Source organism: Euprymna scolopes, chromosome 15, assembly GCF_053919585.1.
Source record: "Euprymna scolopes isolate OS-2025 chromosome 15, ASM5391958v1, whole genome shotgun sequence".
NCBI lineage: Eukaryota > Metazoa > Mollusca > Cephalopoda > Sepiida > Sepiolidae > Euprymna > Euprymna scolopes.
In genome coordinates, this window is record NC_136496.1 from 60,288,342 (window position 1) to 60,302,080 (window position 13,739).

Below are 13,739 nucleotides of genomic sequence, written 5' to 3' on the forward strand. Positions count from 1 at the left end.
CTTTCATTAAAAAAAAAAAATCAACATGGTTTTTTTAAAAAAAAAAAGGTTTTACACTTTGAACTTTACAGGTAAATTTCCAAAAAACTATTCTTTTTTTGTTTTAAATTAGAATATTTTCTTTATTGATCTTTTATCTTAAATTTGTGATATATAAAACTTTGGTACATAAATTAATTATTAAAATTTTAATAGACATTTCAAAATGGGTGGGGGTGAATTTAAAAAAAAAGTTTGTCTAAAATATTATATTTGGTTTATTGGAAAGAGCATAAAATTTCACATTGACCCTGAAAATATCGTAAAAATTGAACCAATAGAAAAATTTTGATAGATTTTTAAAGTTTAAAAATTGAAAAATATTTAACTCGTAAAATTCAATTGATTTTATTACGTAAAAAAATGAATGCATGAAGGCACGCCGGCATTTTGTAAACATTTCGTTAACACTGTTTTTTAAAAAATAAAAAATAATATTTCTATTATTTTTTAAACAACTTTAATAGTTTATTTTGGAAGTATATTCTATACAGAAAATAAACAACCCACTTTAAAAAGAGAAATTACGAGGTTTTTTTTTAATATTTCCTCCAAATTCTGATACACCCAGTAAATCTGTTATTGGCAAAAACAGTATCAAAATTTGACATTGACAAAGAAATAATAAAAGGGAAATAACTCGTCAAATATTAAGAACTATGCGCGTATTTTGTGATCTGAGTGATCTCCCTTATATCAGTTTAATTGGATCATCGCACACAAAATATAACGGTACTCCTCCCATTGTACATGCAAAAGGGAAGTAGTTTTAATTCTCACTTTTTTCAAAACCATACCAAATTAATTTGGTTGTAACCAAAGGCAAACAACTACTTATCATCCGTAACCGAATGTTATCATCAAAAATATATCATATGGCATAAAATTATTTATATAGGTACGGCCAAAACGGAAGGAGGGAGTAAGCATTTTTTGACAGTCTCCCTTTAAAAGTCTACCAAAAATCAAGTAATTATCCAATCAATACGGAATTTTCACCGATTATTAAATGAAAAATGAATTTTATAACGGTATACTTTTTTTTCATAATCGATATTTATATATATACAACCCCACTTTTTTATTTGCGGTTACAAATATGCTTAAAATAATCAGTCAAAACTGAGCAAAATATATTGTATTATGAGTAGGGTGAGGATTGTAGATAAAACAACAACAACAACAAATAACTGCACGTATCAGATTTTAAGGTTGAAAATTCGAATTTTGAATGTGTTTGATTTTTCATCCATTCTGTTTTGAAGTGTGAAATTCGTTAAATATGTTAATAATAATTATTCTTCTGGATTAGCAAAAAAAAACAAAAAAAAATTTTTTCATTATTTTTACGAAAAACACTACTTTTAAATCTTTGAAAAATAAATTAATAATTTTCTTTTAGTTAGTCCAATATTGCTAATATACCATTAAATAGGAAATGCTTTGAAGAATCGATACCAAAAAAGAAAAAATCGATAAATAACTGCACATTTTGCTAAAAATATGATAATTTCTTTGTCATTACGTGATATTTCCTCACCTATGGTAGACCATAAAGGCCTAAAAACTGTTGTTTATATTTACAAACAGTTGTTATCTCCCCCTTTTCCTTTTTCCTGTGATTTGTACTCGACGTAGTTTAAAGTGTGGTGGACTTTTGCATCTACCACACACTCTCTCGTCTAGAAATACTTGGTCCTGATAACAAGACAGGATCAAGATGACCAAGCATGATACTGGATGCAGGAGTTTTCTCCAACACATACAGTGCCTAGCATTCCCAAAATGGTCACCCATCTGGTACTGGTCAGCTTTATCGTTGCTTAACTTTGAAACTTTAGTTTCAATCCGGTTTTGCGCAGCTGGCTAAATATCTTGTCTAGTATTTTCATGTTCATCAAGGGTTTCTGACCATATTATTTTGTCATCCTGGGAGTTCTTTGTTCCTTTTTATGCCTTCTATTATCTATTGGCTTCTTGTGCTTGAAAAATTTCAGAGGCATTATGTATTCCATATGATAGACGTGTGAAGGAATAACGACCAAATGGAGAATTGAAGGTTAATAGTTTGAAACTTTCTTTGTCAACAGGTATCTGCCAATATCCATTTGACGCATCTAGTTTAGTGAAATATTTTGGGATTTTCATTTCCGCAAATATTTCCTCGGCAATAGGGAGCTGGTGGTGTTCCCTTTTTATGGCTTTATTTAGATCTCTCGGATCTAAACACAATCTTAGTTTTCCATTTTGTTTCTCCACTATTACTAGAGAGTTTATCCAATCTGTTGGTTTTTCCCATTTTTGTCATTTTCTCAAGTTCCTTTTTTAATTTTGGTTTCATGTCAAATGGAATATTTCTTGGGAGATTTATAACGGGTTTATAGCTAAGTTTATAGTTATATGGTGAGTGACCAGTAATTTTCCGATGTCACTAAAGCAATCTTTGTATCTTCCTACTAGGGCTTTTATATCAGTCTTATTTATCAAATACATTCTTTTTATCAATCCCAGATTTTTCACTGTGTTTGCACTAATTACTGCATTTGCATTAGTATCTGCTATGATAACCTGGGTATTTATTTTTATGCCTTTGTTTTGTAGTCGTACCATGCAGCTTCCTATTATCAGAATTTTTGTACTATTGTATGCAGTTAGTGTTATTGTTGTTTTTTTTAATTTAGGTTTAGGTTTTATTGTGTTGTAAATCTTTACTGGTATTACATTCACTTCAGCTCCTATATCAATTTTAAAATTAATAAATGTTTCATTATCTTGTAGTTTTATTTTCAACTTGTCAGTTTGAGGCACATGTATGTTTTTTTCAATATATATAGCATCCCAATTGAATTGGTCTGACTCCTCTTGGGCTGAGTTGTGTGATTATCGTACATTTGTATAATTTTTTCTTTTTTGTTTGACACATTCCTGGATAATGCCCTTTTTTTTCCACAGTTTGTACAGGTTTTGTTGTATGCAGGACTGTTGTTTTTCTGGTGCGAACCGGAGCAATAGGTACATTTTTCAGTCCAGTACTGTGTTTTGGCGGGCTTTTTGTCTTCTTGTTTAAAGGCTGCATGGGCAGACATTTTGTTTTTTGTTATTCTGTTTTTCTTCATGTCCCGAATTAGCGATATATTTTCTGTGTCTGACGTGGCCATTATTTTAGAGTGTCTCTTCGTTTCTTCAGCACTGAGCCCTGCTTGAATTGCTTTTTCTAAATCCAACGATGGTTCTCTCAGCATTCTTTCTCAAAGCATGTTATCATTAATGCCACAGATAAGAATGTCTTTTATTAGTCTCTCGGTAAGTTCTCCAAATTTGCATTTGCTTGCTTTTTGTCGTAGTTTGGTGACATATTCATTAAATCTCTGCGTTTCTTTTTGTTTGGCAAGTCAAGAATTGGTATGTGAGAAAAGTTAGGTTTTTTTCTTGGTTGGCAGTGCAAGTCGAATTTTTCTATCACATTTTCCAAGTTGTATTTCTGTTCTTCGTCCTCGAAATTGAAGGTGTAGTATATTTTTCTTCCTTCATTTCCTATACAGGTCAATAGTATCAATGTTTTAACCTTCTCCAGCTTTTTATCTGACTGTTGCTTGTAGAAATAACTGGAATTGGTTTTTCCATGTTTTCCATTCTTGTCCGATATTGTCTGATGAAAAGTTAAGTTCTTTGGGGTGTGGCAGGAATTCCATAGTTTTTTGTTTATATATATATATATATATATATATATATATATATATATATATATATATATTTTTTTTTTTTTGACGTTTGTGAGTGTTAAGGTTCGTAATTATTTTCTGACACCATGTTGCATTATGTGGACTGAATTAGTAAAGGGTTAGTGAGAACATTGAGAGAATAGAGACACACGTGTTAACGTAAAAAAAATCTTTATTAACACTCAGAAAAAGTAGTAGTTTTTGCTACTATGATATACCATGTGATTGTGTGGTGGGGGGTTGCAGGCAATGGTGATGGTGGGAGTAATCTTAGTCAAGGGGGAATAACTTGTGTTACTTGATGAATATAACACTAATGATTGATGTCTGATAGAGACGCGTTTTGTTTACCTCTCTTTCTCCAAGGGCGATAACTCTCACTTCTTCAGTCAAAAGAAAATAATACTTTTGGTTTTTATAGAAAAAGGTGTATGTAACACAATTGCAATTCTTTTATTTAGATTTAAAGTAAGCTTTACATTTATTTAATCAAATTGTTTAACTTTTTCTTCCATACGTTACTTGGTATTTATTTCTGTTATTGCTATCACTCTCATCCAAATGTATATTCGATTCACAGGTACTGGAATTGCATCACTGGAAAATAGAACAAGAAGAACGGCGCCAACAGACCGGTGTTGACTACAGCTGGTTGGTCAGTAATGAGACACGGTCATTTCAGATTCCTCCAGTCGAACATGCTCAAATTGTCCATATATCTCAACAAGTTCATCCAGATGAATGCAGCCGAATTATTAAACTCTTTCGAGATGCCTTGTTATGCAAACCACTCCTCAAGGATGTGACAAGTATATTTAAAGCTGCCATTACACAGGTAAGAAATTCCATATATCACTTTGATTAGCTTTGTCAGACAGTCATTCACAAATTTGTATGACCTACGCTGAATTAAATGTTTTACAGCGTTACGGGTTCATCTATATCTTAATAAGTGTAACTGCATCATTATAAATCTAAGAAGTATGCCTGATGTGATTCTTTTCTTTGCTTCCTTTCTCTCTCTTTTTTGCTCTGCCCTCTTCCAATTATTCTCTTTCTTTTTTCTCTTCACCTCTTTCTTTTTCATTAATTGTTCGAATAATTATTAGAAATATATCTATATATTACCAATAGAAACTTTTTAAATTATTTTTTCTCTATAATTAAAACAAATGCTAATTTAATATATAGATTTGAAATAGTTTAAATACTAATATTTTTTTTATTAAAATTTAGTAAAAAGAAAGATTCTACCTTCCCAATATTAAGAAAAACGTAAAAAAGTAAATCTTTAAATTTTCTTTAGATTAAAACTAAATATTGTACTCGTATTTATTTTAAAAAATAAATTATTCTTTTAGTGAAAGAATAAATCAAAGAAAACAAACAACGTCTTCATAGCCAGAAAAATAATGGTTATAGAATTTTATTCATATTATTTTGATTCATCAGACTCTGTTCTCATCTTGAGTGTGATTTTTACAATGTTGATGTAACCTCTAATCTTTAAATATATCTTGTCAAACTCTGGAATCTTATTCTGTCAGTCATGACTGGATAGAGATCCTAAGTAATTCACAATTATATTTTTAGGTCACTCACACTGAGAATTGAACCTTTAACCTTCAGGAGAATATCACTTTTACAATTGATTTTTCCAAGTACTCTAACCACTGTGCGACAGATCCTATGAAGTAATGGAAGGCCAATATTAAGTTTGTGACTGCTATGGAAAGTAAAGGTCTGAGAATGGATGTTACTAAGATCAAAGTGTCTGTAGTGTTGAAAATCACTGAGAAAATAGGAAGTTCTCCTGCTTAGTTTGTGCTACACAAAAAGAACAGTAGAATTACAGGTAGATTGAGAGATGATATTTTGTGTGCGTGTGTAAGATGTGTTCAACAATAAAGATGGATAAGAACTCAGTCTTTGGCGGTCGTACATCTAAACAATATGATATAAATGCAGGAGTACCTCAGGGGTCTATCCTTGGACCTTTATTATTCCTAATATTCATAAATGACCTCTCTGATAAAATTGTCTCTGAGATGGATATATTTGCTGACGACACCATGCTCTATAACAGGCACGAGGGGAAAACAAATGAACACATATCTAAGGAAATGGCAGAAACACTAGAGAAAGACCTCCAATCTGTAGAAGAATGGGGACAAAAATAGATGGTCACATTCAATGCTGCCAAGACTAAACTTGTTTTCCTCAGTAATTTTTGATGAGCCGTTCCATATAAGTTAACAAATTTATCGAATCTCCATTACTAACGTTTACTATATTGTCCAATTTCTACTTTACACTCTATATCCTTGAATGGCATCTTGGTCTTGATAAGTGGTGATGCCTATGTAAAAAAAATAAAATAATTACAAGAAACCTTCACTACCACCAATAGCAATGGCCAAAAACTCATTACCTGAAAGTACTTCTTATAAACTCCTCGGTCTAACGTTCACAGGGAACATGAGTTGGAACAGATACATTGAGAGCATTGCTAAGGCTGCTGCGAAGAAGGTGGGCTCTCTCTACCGTGCTAGAAAGCTACTTATGCCTGAAAGTATCGTGTACTTCTATAAGGCCACCATTCGCCCATGTATGGAGTATTGTTGTCACATTTGAGCTGGTGCATCTGCTACTAGTCTCTCCCTCCTGGATAGGGTTCAAAAGAGAATTGCCAACCTGATAGGTTCTCAACTGTCATCCAAGCTTCAGCCTCTGTCCCATCGATGAAATGTTGCATCCCTCTGCTTGTTCTAAAAGTATTTTAATGGTGAATGCTCTGACGAACTACAAGCACTGGTGCCCCCTTGACATAATTACCTCCATCAAACCCGACAAGCAGCTAAATCCCACCCCTACACAGTAGAGATCTCTAGGTGTATGAAACCCTTCTACTCCAATAGTTTCTTCCCCAGAACAGCTACACTTTGGAATTCCCTTCTGGGGTTCTACTTTCCCAACTGTACTGACATGCAGAAGTTCAAGTGCAATGTGAACAGACATCTTGCTGTTCATCTCCCTTCATAATGTCCCCGCAACTTATGTCCCCGATAGTAGCCCCCTACTTGAAGGTGGCACTGTGCTGTGTTTGGGATGAAAATTGAATTAAAAAAAAAAAGATGTGGAGAAAATATATTTGGATGTTGAAATTGTTGTGATTGTTCAGAATTTTTTTTTTTTTTTTTTTTTTTTTTTTTTTTTTTACTTTTGTGAACAGGAAGATACTGGTGTGATTGTAAGGTTAAAAACAGATGGAATGAGTTCAAAGATAATGTCAAGCAAGGGAAGCATGTGTATGCAGTGTGCTAATGTATAGAACTGAAATCTGCCCAGGACATTTATTGCATGGAGAGAAATTATATGAGAATGATGCAGTGTATGTGTAATGAGTCTTTACAATAGGTTTAGATCCGAGGAGCTCATGGATAGATTAAATCCAGACAATACAAGGAGATGTGTGCAGAACAAAAGACTCTTGGTATGGTTACAGTGAAAGAATGGATGAGAGTGTCTGGGTTAGTAAATGTAGAACAGTTGAGGTCACAGGGTCAGTCCAAGGAAAACCTGGAAGAAATTGATATGGATGGATTTGGAGAAAGAGATATAAATAGACCTCACCAGAGATAGGTTAGTTTGGAAGTTAGTTTCAAAAAGACGTCCAACACTTGCCAGCATCTAAAACAGATGTTAAACTGAATCTGATGATAATTAGTCCGTGCCAATAACAAGAATGCATGATTACAATTTTCATTTTTGATTTGTGATGTTTTTTTGTTTGTTTTAAGTGGGGGGAAAAAAGCTGCAAAAATGCTGTAAACTCATATGTGGATTGTACTGTGAAGGTTAGGCACCTCCAAAAGTCACCACAGAATTACCCCATGCTATATGTAACATGATGTAACTTTATTATGAATTGATATTATCAATATAACTTTTGTACCATTTAAAAGGGCCAAATAAACCAGTAATAATTTTTTAAAAATTTTTCATCGTACATAATAATATATATTAAAATTAATTTAAATTACGAGACGAAAATCATGTTTACATAATTGGCGCTTTAAAATAACGTTCCCCTATAGTAAGCATTCTGAACGTGAAAACATACCCGTGTTTAATAAATCTAGAAAAAAATCAACTAATGATCAGATTTTCGTCAAATTTTCTATATTTATCTATTTTAGAATGAAATTACATATAAAATGTAGTTTCCATAAAATATATAAGGGGAAATATTTTTTAGTACGTGCCCCCCCCTATTTATTTTTTTGAAATTTGAACAAAATATATTTAAATCTATTGAAATTTCTATTTATTATGAAACATAAGAGTTCAAATAAGTAAAACATATTTTTTTTTTTAAATTTAAATACACATATTGAACAAAAACCTTGAAGTTGCAATTAAAAAAATGATATAAATTTAATATTATTATGTTTTTTTTTAAATAGCGATTTTCTAATTAATATATACTATAATCAGTTGAATTGCCAAGAAAAAGAAACTTCCTAAAAATTAATTAATTTTAAAAGTTAAAACGATTAAAATTACATTATTTCATTTACATTATTTCAAAATGTTCCGTTACAACATAGATTTTTAATTGTGTTTAAATTATTTTGAAATATTAAGTTTTAATATAAATATGGATCTTGTCAGCCATTTTATCGCCAGATTAAAACCAATTTGAAAATATTATTGTACAAATATAAAGCATTTTTTAGGCCCCCTCCCCTCATATTTTGTTTGTCTCTTTACAAAAGTATAGAAACCCGTAGGTAACCAAATGAGCATTCAGTAAAACTGTATTTGATATTTAATATACAAATGTTTATAATATTATTAATCATTAAACTGGGTAAATCTTAAAACCTAACAAAATTATAACAAAGATTAAAACAAAGGTTTAAAAAATCATTAAGTCGCTTCTGCTTTTCCATAGTTCATATAGTTAACACAAGTCTGACATCATGGAATCATGCTTTCTTCTTTTCACATTCGGTTGAAGGTGCTGTATTGCTGGTAATAATTTTGTGTTCTCTTCTTGGTAACGGACCAAAGTAATCATTGGAAAAAGTATGAAACTCAAATTTGCAGGATGATTTAAAAGTCATTGAATGTTTAATGATTATCTGATGTTTTTCAAGGCACTTTGGATTGAATCTACTGCTGGCTCGTCTCCAAAGGTAGATAAATCTCTCTTTCATGAAGTACAAGGGAGATAACTCTTTCTTGCGAATTATTTATAGGTTGAGAGTCTAACAATTGCAAAACGCTGATGCAAAAAATTTTAGTTTAGAAGACATGATTTGCTTTTAAAGATCTTCACATCATCATCATCATCATCATCATCATCGGTTTAATATCTGTTTTACATAGTGGCATGCATTGAACTAAAGGTAAATTAATTGAAAAGATATAAAAAAAAAATTGGAAAAAAGAATAACTTTGTTGTGTTCAATCAGACATGCTTGAATAGTGACTTGCTACCAAAATATACAAACTAATATTTATCTCTATTTATAAAGTTGAGCCTTTTATCACAATGACATTGATATTAAATCGCTTCTTTTTTGTCATATACAGAATCTGGTGATAATATTTGGAAGGCGAACATCAAAATTAATCCCAAAATTCATGACTTTGAAGTTTGCAGAAATGTTGGAAATTTAAAGAAACATTAACATTAATGCTAATCCATGATTGGCCAAGTGGATCATCTAATAGGTTAAGGAAACACAATTTTGAAATAGTGAATCAATAAAACAATTGGCAAAGAACAAAGCTAGTCGTATGGGATTCTGTTTCTCATATTCACCTGGAAAGGGAAGAAGGGGTGTAAGTTCTTCATTTTTTTTTTCTTTTTAGTGAAATTTCCCATTTTGCCATAAAATTACAATTCTTATGAATATGAATTCTTTGCATTTTGGTTGAAATCTGCTTTTTTTTTCTAATAAAAAAAAAAAAGCTGATTTTTGTGAAATCACTAGAACCTTCCTCATTTTTATGCTATTTTGATGAATTCTATTTATTTTTATCTCTTGCTTTCACTTTTTCTTTTTTCCTCTTCCTTTCTCTCTCTTTTGCCTTGCCTTCCTTTTCTCTGAAATCTGGAAATGTTAATTTTACCATGTAAGCTAAGACTTAAAAAAATTCATTATAGTAATGACTTTTGTTTCATCAAAGGATGACTTCCTGTCTATTTCCCAAGATATGAACATTCTGTGTCTTTCTGTTAATTTTCATTTTCTTACTTGAAATGATTCATGGAAAATATTTAATATTTAAATATTTCTTGCTTGAAATGATTCATGGAAAATATTTAATATTTAAATATTTCTTACTTGAAATGATTCATGGAAAATATTTAATATTTAAATATTTCTTACTTGAAATGATTCATGGAAAATATTTAATATTTAAATATTTCTTACTTGAAATGATTCATGGAAAATATTTAATATTTAAATATTTCTTACTTGAAATGATTCATGGAAAATATTTAATATTTAAATATTTCTTACTTGAAATGATTCATGGAAAATATTTAATATTTAAATATTTCTTACTTGAAATGATTCATGGAAAATATTTAATATTTAAATATTTCTTGCTTGAAATGATTCATGGAAAATATTTAATATTTAAATATTTCTTACTTGAAATGATTCATGGAAAATATTTAATATTTAAATATTTCTTACTTGAAATGATTCATGGAAAATATTTAATATTTAAATATTTCTTACTTGAAATGATTCATGGAAAATATTTAAAATAGTTGATTCAACTACAAATATTTTAAAATGTGTTTTTACTTTTTCATTTCGCTATCGCATCATCCAAGGTGTTTGTAGTTGTATCTGACACTCACACACACAAGAGGTGGGGGTGGGGGTAAGCTCATTTCAATTTCAGATTTTTTCCTCTTTGACTATTCACCTTGCTGAAAAATGAGTTCTTGTAACAATCACTGCAAAGAATTTTCCTTTCTTCTATGTACCTTAAACCAAACAAACTTTCCATGAGCAGAGTTTATTTCTCAAAACTTTCTATCTGTGAAACGTATTACCATGGAAGTACTTCTCTGCAGACTACAATATGCTTGTTTTCACATCCAATGTCAACAAATACTAAACAAGGTGTCCTCTTTAAGTGGCACGATGGATAAATGTGCTAAGTAATAATCTAAGTGATAACATTGTAGAAGTTACTTAATGTGTCTACTTGGTTATGGCTGATGAAACAAAAGCAAGTTACCCTAAAAGATTAACTAATGAGTTTTGTTCAAAATTTTCTACAGATTTCCAAGTTTGATATAAAGATTTGTGAGTTTAACAAGATGCACTTGAAAAAGGTCGGAGATTACAGTGGCCAAAAAGGTTGCGAGAATAGTGCCTGTTAGGGTCTCAACTATGGGTTAAATACAAACTGACTTGAAAAAATAACAAATATATTCTATTAAAAACTTTTTCTTCAAAATTACTGGATTCGGCATTAAATAACTTAAAAATGGTTGATATGCTGTAAAACAAAAACAACCAACCTCTTCAAATCTAATTCTTTCTTAAATGTTTTAATAAATTCTTTTATAATTATTGCTTATAATTCTTTTGAATTTCAGGTGATTCAGCAACGTCCAAAGGAAGAAACATTTACCGAATGGTTCACGAATAAAACGGTCAACATCTTAAACAATGTCAAGTATACCCGTCCAAGCTCACGCATTTCACCCATCGATATCGAACGGCAAGACAATGAGACATATCCACTTAATTCTCTCGACACAGTAATGTATTATAAGAATGGTACAGACGATATCAGCAACAGCATTCCAAGAAAATCGACTCCTTTTATATGAAGAGACAAATGAGCAACAGCACCAGTTCTTCAGTTTTGAGGGCAGGGGTGCAATTATGGAAAAAAAAAAAATGACTTTCTGTTTTCGAATGGAGGAGTAAACTAAAGATGTATAAATTTTACCAAAGAAAAACAAAAATGTGAAATCAACAACCAAAATATTCAGTTTTTTTTTTGTCCTTCTATTTTTTGTTTTAGTATTTCTTTTTTTCTTTTTTTTTTTTGCTTAACTTTGAAATTTGGTAGAAGGAAAAAGGAAGGTTTTATTGCCTCTTCTGTTCTCCATCTGCATTTACATGTTTTCAATTCTCAAAGAAACCTTATTTCTTTTTTTCATGGGGGGGGCGTACCATGTGCTGTATTAGTGAATGCTGCACTGGCTTGAGACAAAGTGAAATAGTGCATAATGTTTACAAACACCTAGAGTCACTTCCACCAATTGATTCCGGTATTGAACTCTTTACTCTCAAGCACATTAGATTGTATTTCTAGAAAATTCTAATTCGATTTTTGCCAACTGCATTTAATTACAGTGTTTTGAAATTCATTCAGAATTCAAAAGAATGTTTTTAAGTGGAGAAACCTTAATTTACTTTCAAAAATATACTTTGTCCAGTCAAATATTTTTACTCACTTGACAGGATGGTATCATAACAGATGAAATACACTGCAACCCGAAAAGTAGGATAATTCCTGAGAGGAAAGTATCATGATTAATAAACATATGCTACACTACCACCCATCAAAGGAAGCAATAATGCTTGGGATGATGGTCACAAAACGGATACTATACTGCCCCATACTTGAATTGAGTATAGAAAGATAGTACAATATTAACCCATTAACCATTCCAGGATATCTAAATTTTTGACTATCGAGTTGAAAATTTGTATACAAATTGAAAAGATTTTTTTTTTTGGAAAGCGAAATATTGACTGTTCTATAATTACGACACTGTATACATATGATATATTTTAGATAAAATGTGCGTATTATGGTACGGAGCAAAGCAGTTAATACAAAGAAGCAATAATTTATGGCTTATTATTGCAAGACACGTTTTAATTGCGTTTAGTAATTACATTCTGCATACAGTTCCATCATATATATATATATATATATATATATATATATATATATACACATATATATATGTGTGTGTGTGTGTGTGTGTGTGTGTATAGAGAGAGAGAGCAGCAATGTTTCAACATATATTGTGCAAATAATTGAGCATAAGTACATAACTTTTGCATTCAATTTTGTTAGCTAATTCATAAGTAATGATTATTTTTTGAGATTTGCAATACATGCATGCAGTTTCATACTATATATATTTATGTATGTGTATATAGGAAGTTCATACATCAACAAACAAATAGAATCTTATTAAAATTCACAAGAATTTTTAAAAGGGGTTCAACAATTTTCTGAGGGAAGTTGATGAGTTTAATCTTTTCTTCAGAGTAACCATGCAGTACGCAGTACTATTATATATATTATCTTATAGATTTAAAAATAAATTATTTTGTATTTAAAATTTTGTTAATAGAAGTAATAGTAGTATAGCTCTGGATTCAGGCGGATACCAAATTTCCATTCATATTTTTAGTTATTAAAAGTTAAATAATCTTGCATAGTTATTAAAAGTTATAATAATCTTGCATAGTTATTAAAAGTTATAATAATCTTGCATAGTTATTAAAAGTTATAATAATCTTACATAGTTATTAAAGGTTATAATAATCTTGCATAGTTATTAAAAGTTATAATAATCTTGCATAGTTATTAAAAGTTATAATAATCTTGCATAGTTATTAAAAGTTATAATAATCTTGCATAGTTATTAAAAGTTATAATAATCTTGCATAGTTATTAAAAGTTATAATAATCTTGCATATTTATTAAAAGTTATAATAATCTTGCATAGTTATTAAAAGTTATAATAATCTTGCATAGTTATTAAAGGTTATAATAATCTTGCATAGTTATTAAAAGTTATAATAATCTTGCATAGTTATTAAAAGTTATAATAATCTTGCATAGTTATTAAAGGTTATAATAATATTGCATAGTTATTAAAGGTTATAATAATCTGGCATAGTT

At 30.2% G+C, this 13,739-nt stretch overlaps 1 protein-coding gene across 3 annotated transcripts in view; it reads left to right on the plus strand.

Annotated features, from left to right (window-relative positions):
• Nucleotides 1-11,795, plus strand: part of LOC145293839 (protein RD3-like) — a 59,924-nt gene extending 48,129 nt beyond the window's left edge. For 2 of the 3 annotated variants that reach the window (XM_080140507.1, XM_080140506.1), the window contains exons 3-4: nucleotides 4,342-4,596; nucleotides 11,401-11,795. In XM_080140507.1, coding sequence (XP_079996633.1) covers nucleotides 4,342-4,596; nucleotides 11,401-11,637 — 492 coding nt within the window. In that variant the 3' untranslated portion in view covers nucleotides 11,638-11,795. Of the gene's footprint in view, nucleotides 1-4,341; nucleotides 4,597-9,362; nucleotides 9,578-11,400 lie in introns of those variants that run through there. The other variant, XM_080140508.1, reaches the window with a different exon arrangement.
• Nucleotides 11,796-13,739: the final 1,944 nt, after the last annotated feature.